Source organism: Dinoponera quadriceps, unplaced genomic scaffold (assembly GCF_001313825.1).
Source record: "Dinoponera quadriceps isolate SergipeBrazil2010 unplaced genomic scaffold, ASM131382v1 scaffold479, whole genome shotgun sequence".
Lineage (NCBI taxonomy): Eukaryota > Metazoa > Arthropoda > Insecta > Hymenoptera > Formicidae > Dinoponera > Dinoponera quadriceps.
This window is the reverse complement of record NW_014554586.1, coordinates 50-6745: the sequence shown is the minus strand read 5'-3', so window position 1 is coordinate 6745 and position 6696 is coordinate 50. Positions and strand designations below refer to the sequence as shown.

The window sequence follows — 6696 nt, the reverse complement described above, 5'->3', positions numbered from 1 at the left end:
TATATATATATATATATATATATATTCTCAAAGTCTTGAATAACACTCAAAAGGTTTTAATTGTCGCTCATTGTTTATTAAAAAGTTATGAAGAAAAGTTGTTAGAAATCCTATGAAAGTTACTGAGAGCTATTACCTTAACAATATATATCAAGGTCAAGGTTATCCTCAAAGATGAGAAAAAATAATAAGGAATTCCATACAATTATAATTTTATCATAATTATAACTTACATATTGTGAAACTAAAACCTTCCGCCTTACTAAAACGTGTGATGAATCTATCTTATATTAAAACTGAAACATTGAAGATTAACATAAACCCTCACACAAGATATATCTGCTAAATGGAAACAAATAAATAACAAAAATAATGGAGTAATTATAAATTCAGACAACAATATTTTAAATAAGTAAATTATAAGTTAATATACTTGACGTAGGAGTTTTTGCTAATCTTCATCGTTTTAATTTTAATATAAAATAGACTCATCATACACACTTTAGTAAGGCGAAAGGTTTTAGTTACACAAGCCAAAATGCGTCCAATGTATATATATTTTATATATATAATAATAATAATAATATAATAAATATAATAAACAATAAAAATATAATAAATAATATGAAAATACAATAATGTTTATCAATTAGAGATGCCTGTTATATCAATAATACTCTCATCACTTGAATATATTCAAGCCATAATATAAAAAAATTCATATAAAATGTAAATACATAAACATGACATTACCAAAATGCTGTGTAGATACCCGTGAAATGGAAATTTAGATAAATATAAGTAAAGGAAATAATAATTTAAATAACTTAATATAATTATTAATATTTAATATAATTTAATTAAATATATAATTTTTTTTAATAAATAAAAATATATAAAAAATAATAATATAATATGAAGTAATATAAATAATTTTTTTTGTTAGTATCTTTTTAATAAACAATAAGCGACAGCTAAAACCTTTTGAGTGTTATTCAAAGTGATGACTTTGATAATATATGTGAAGATCACAGCCGTATCTCGTTGCTCCGTTAAACGCAATATTTATACAAAAAAGATGTTACTGATATGCTGAAATATTTTTTAATATTTTGTAAATTCAATTATCTACATTGTAGGATAGGAGCTCCAGATTTTACTGACCCTCCAAGCTATCCAACACCCAGCGTCGGTGCTTCTAGGAGCTTGTTCTTTCCTGATGAAGTCATATTTCCTGGTCACCCGCGTTTCAAGACGTTGACCAGAAATATAAGGGAACGTCGTGGCGAGAAAGTAGCCATAAACATTCCTAGTACGCAGCATTCCTAGTCCACAGCATTTTGAATGCGGAAGCTTTTGCACGCTACTTTTTATTTAAAGTGAATTGACCGACGAACCTCCGTTTTATGTTTCCATAATACAAATAGATTTCTATTAGTTTACAGAGATGAGAATGTACCGCTGTTGTTCAAAGAAGACCTCATCAGCAAAGGAGACGACGGATCGTCCTCTAAAGCAGCCGAGGACGATCACATCTACATGGATGCAATGGGTTTTGGGATGGGATGCTGTTGCTTACAACTGACGTTTCAGGCGTGTAACATACAGGAAGCCAGAACGTTGTACGATCAACTGACACCTTTATGCCCGATCATGGTTAGTGTTAATTGTTTACATATGTGCGATGACTTCTTCCTTTCCCTCCCCTCCCCCCTCCCTCTAAATAATAACAATATACTGTCAGAATATTCTTTCATACGTACATTACAGAACGTTTGTTTAACACTCAACAGTTGGCTCTGACTGCGGCCAGCCCGCTTTATCGAGGTTACATAAGTGACGTCGACTGTCGGTGGAACGTCATATCTTCTTCGGTAGACTGCAGAACACGGGAAGAGCGTGGACTGATACCTTTGAAAGAAAATAAATTCAGAATCAGCAAGTCCAGGTACGATTCTATCGACTCGTACCTCAGTGAACAAGGTGAAAAGTACAACGATGTACCTTTGACGTACGACAACGAGATATACAAGCAACTCTTGGACAATGGAATCGACAAGTTGCTCGCGCAACATATCGCTCATTTGTTCATCAGAGACAGCGTCTCCTTGTTCTCTGAGAAAGTACATCAAAACGACTTGGAAGATACGGATCACTTCGAGGTAAAACCGCAACTGCAATCGATTCAACGCTGTTGTCAGCGCCGTGATCGCCGACACAACGATCGTAATCGTTCTCTGTGCACCGTTTCAGAACATACAGTCCACCAATTGGCAAACTATGCGCTTTAAACCGCCACCGCCAAACTCTTCTATCGGTTGGCGAGTAGAGTTTCGTCCGTGTGAAGTGCAGATCACGGACTTCGAGAACGCGGCGATAGTTTGCTTCACAGTACTGTTGACGAGAGTCATCCTGAGTTACAAGCTGAATCTACTAATCCCCATCAGTAAAGTTGATCAGAATATGGCCAGGGCGCAGAAGAGGGACGCGGTCAAAGCAGAGAAGTTCTGGTTCCGTCGTGACATCACCTCGGACGCCAAAATACCCGACGACGCCCAAACGGAATACACTGAATTCACAATCAACGAGATCATTAACGGAAAGGTATCGAATACGTTGTTTTTAAATATAGGAGTTTTCATTGAGAGGTTTCATTTTTAATTTTTAGAAAAACGAAATTTTTTTTTAAAGTGGTGATATTTTTATTCCACTGCAGAATACGGACTGTTCGATTAACCCTTTGACTGCTTTGGGCGCATATATGCGTCCAGCGAAAACCATCGGTGTGGCCTATGGGCGCATATGTGCGTCCGGCGCAAGCCATCGATGTAGACTATGGACGCAAATGCGCGCTCGGCGAAGGCTTTGGCTGTTTACTGTTGTCTCATGTCTTTTGTTTATATATAGAGTATTTATGTTACTTGTTATTTGTTCAATTTTTCAATTTCCAATATCCAAACACATACATTATAATTAGCAAATTATGGCGTTTTAAAACTTTACTATTGATGAATAAACAATATATGAATGAATAAATAATATATATTGAAAATAAAAAATGATTGGATTCATTTTGCAGTGGACAAAGTAATAGTAATTGGATTGTGAATTATATTATAATGTGTTAATACGCCGCCGATAAGATCCACATTGCGCGCAAAAGTACTCAGTCCCCAGCGATCGCTACTGCCGGCCGCACGTCGCTTACGCGAAGCGCTTCAACTTAGAGCAGTTAGCAGTCAAAGGGTTAAATGTGGAACACGATATCTGATAAATGGCTGCTTCCATTTTTTTTTACAAATGGTCACTTTTTCGAGGAAAATGACGTTTTCACAACATGTTTTCGCATAATCGCGGCTCGATTTTGTGAATAACATTTTTGATATTATCCTTGAGGTGTTGAATCATTTGCGGATCATTGACATAGACCTTATCCTTTACATGGCTTCAAAGAAAATAGTCTAGCGGTGTTAAATCGCACAATCTATGCGGCGAATTAAAGTCTCCACGTCAAGAAATTATACGTTCAGGGAACTTTTTATGCATTAATACGATTGTTTCGCTAGTATGTTGTGCTGTCCTGCTGGAAATAAACATCATCCAGGTTCAAATCATCCACTTAAGGCCAGAAAAGTCGGTCAGCATCGTAATGCAGCTCATTCACTAAAACGATGGCTTTGTTTTCGAAAAAGACGATTGATCTGGCTAGCCGAGCATGGGTTGGAGTCTTTACATCACTAACTTGACCCAAATACTCAAATTTCTTGATTAGGTTGACAATTGCTGGATTAGAGGGTGCTTCATTACGACCGAAAACAGTACGAACTTTACGAACTATCTCCGCGAAATTTTCACCATTTTTGTATTTTGAATTTTCACAATTTCTATACGTTGTTAAAGAATATATCGTTCCATTCTCGTTAACCGTATACTTTTTACTCATCAGCTGTTAAGGAATGACCGTTCTATCTTTAAAAGATAAAAAAATGACACGAAATTTAAGATGAAACCTCTTAATGGAAAACCCTGCATTACACCCGCACATTTGCAAGTATAGTTCTCTTATTCTCTTTGCAAATATAATACATATTTCGACTATACTTGTCGGTGTTTTTTCAGGATGGTGGTTTTCCTGGTCTCGTGCCGTTAGTAAATTCTTATCTCGCCAACATGGACGTAGACGCTGATACACACTGTACTATTCAAAGATACATCAAACTGATACAGAAACGAGCCTCTGGGGAGGTCTTAACGACTGCCGCTTGGCTCAGGAAAGAGGTCATTTCACATCCCGAGTACAAGTAAGTGGGCGCATATCTCTGCTTGAAACTGTTATTAATGTTACGAAATAGAACATATTCTAATGAGGAAAATTGCATATTATAATAACGCAGGCACGATGCTGTGATAACGCAGCGCATCAATTATGATCTGCTGAAGAAGATCCAAGACATCGTTTCTAACGAGGTGGAGTGCCCTGAGTTACTCGGGCATTGTGTATCGTCTAAAACCACTGAGACCATACCAGCCGCGGTTGCGAAAGCGGAAAACTGTCCAACGGCAAATTTTTAACGACGACGACCCTAAGCATTTCAGGTAAAAATCGGAGAATATCCGTTTTGTAACATTATGCATACTTAATAGCATTAACTCTCGCGTGATTAGATAAGTATATTTCTGTGTTGTCTACTGTTTTTATCCATGCAAACGAAAGAAACGAGGATAATATGCAAGAGAAAACTATATTTGTAATTTTATATTCCATTTGTTATACGTGTTATATATTGCTTTCATTTACCAAATATGAACGTATGTGATAGAAGAGAGAGGGAGAGAGAGGGGGAGGGGGAGAGAGAGAGAGAGAGAGAGAGAGAGAGAGAGAGAGAGAGAATGAATTCCATGATTTTCGAGTTTAATGAAGAAAAAAGAACAATATTGTAAATGTATGTGTGTGTGTGTAATATAAATTTATTAAACCGTAAGAGTGTAACTTTTTTGAGGTATAAACTGCTATTCGTAGCTGAAACTTCCTAATGTTATTAACACTACTTCGCTAAATCCAAGAGTAATTAGTGGAGGCAAATTGAGAACACCAATGTTGCAGACAGAAACGAAACGGAGAAGGTCAATTTAATCCTCACGCATCCACTTACGGGTTAAATATTGCCGGGTACGATGCCAAGCCAACTAAATCACATTCTGCAAAATTCAATTCGTGCTCGATTTGTTTAAAAAATCTACAAATTGAGAGTTACGGCATTACAGATATACCGAAAAATTAGATAATTGAATGGTAGTACATTTGTTAGTATGTAAAAGCAATTCATATGATTCACGAACTTGTTTGATCACAGTTACGTACATAATGAGCACAGGTTTTTCTTAATTGGACAATTCAAATCGTGAGACGTTCATACATTTGTTGTACCAATATCACGTGATTCAAGCTGTTTATAACGTTAGAAGCATCAGCCAACTTTAAGCTCATACTTTTTATCTTCTTCTCTCTCTTCCTCAGATATTTACCATGCCAATAGTATGATACTCAATCGATAATCCACAATCCGCTACAGTTTGTACAGCAATATTTATTCAGTTTCCAAACTACATGTACATTTTCAGTACTGCTTCTTTCTTCTGTGAAAGAAAGAGAATAGTATGCAAAAAAAATATATTTGTAATTTTATATTCCATTTGTTGTACATGTTGCATTGCTTTGTACCAAATGTAAATGTATATGTGATAAGAAGAGGAAAATATATACAATAATAAACCAACGAAATTACATTCCGCAGAACTAAATTTATGCGTGATTCGTTTAAAAAAATGTATGAATTAATATGTCATTGCGAATATAAAATTGAGAAATTAGTTGATCGAACAAACGATAATAAATGTACTTATTACTGTATTTGATGACGCGGCGTACATGGGTAGTTAAACTAACAGAAGTTTCAATGTTACTTGCTTTCATAAGATTGAAGTTCAGTAATCTTTTATGTCGATTTTTCTGGTCACTTTTTTGTCAAATTTACCTAACGCTCGACAATACATACGCGAATTAATTTTAATCACGATGTTAAGAGCGATTCTTGCAATTGCCGCCCGAGTAAGTGATTTCTCTTCATTTTAACTCATTTTATTGAATAAAAATGTACTTAAAATATGTAAAAATTGTTACAAAACTAAAGTCTACTTTTTTATCTTATTTTTAAAAGCGTTTTGTTAAATTATGCGAACTCCTTGATAAAAGCTTATCATTTACACGGTCGTCTACAAGAATTGCATTTGCGTGAATTTCTATTGAATATTCAAACATAGGTGACTCATCCGAGGTGTATGTATATTATCTTCGTTAGTTATCTTCCAGTATGCTTTCAAATAATATTGTACACAGTATTTACAGATTATGTTAGGTGATACTATAATTTTGTTCAACATACATACACCAATTAAGTATGTTTGAATTGTAAGGATCTAGGAATTATATGCAGAATATTTAGGTGCTAAATCTTTAGATAGTTTATATGACAAGTGTGATCAAAGAGAAAAAAATATATACATGTATATATATTTATATATATTTACAAATGTGTATATATATATATTTATATATAAATGTATGTATAAGTAGATATGTACTTAAGATTGAAAACAACTGTACAAAAATATGACATATATTTCTAACATACTAGC

The 6696-nt window shown here is 34.6% G+C and overlaps 1 protein-coding gene across 4 annotated transcripts in view; it reads left to right on the top strand.

Moving 5' to 3' along the window:
* LOC106752239 (glutamate--cysteine ligase catalytic subunit) overlaps positions 1-4897 on the top strand; it is a 10089-nt gene extending 5192 nt beyond the window's left edge. For all 4 annotated transcript variants that reach the window (XM_014633796.1, XM_014633797.1, XM_014633798.1 and 1 more), the window contains 6 exons: positions 1140-1312; positions 1439-1656; positions 1794-2162; positions 2254-2604; positions 4120-4301; positions 4395-4897. In XM_014633796.1, the coding sequence (XP_014489282.1) occupies positions 1140-1312; positions 1439-1656; positions 1794-2162; positions 2254-2604; positions 4120-4301; positions 4395-4572 (1471 nt within the window). In that variant the 3' untranslated portion in view covers positions 4573-4897. The remainder of the gene's footprint in view (positions 1-1139; positions 1313-1438; positions 1657-1793; positions 2163-2253; positions 2605-4119; positions 4302-4394) is intronic.
* Positions 4898-6696: the final 1799 nt, after the last annotated feature.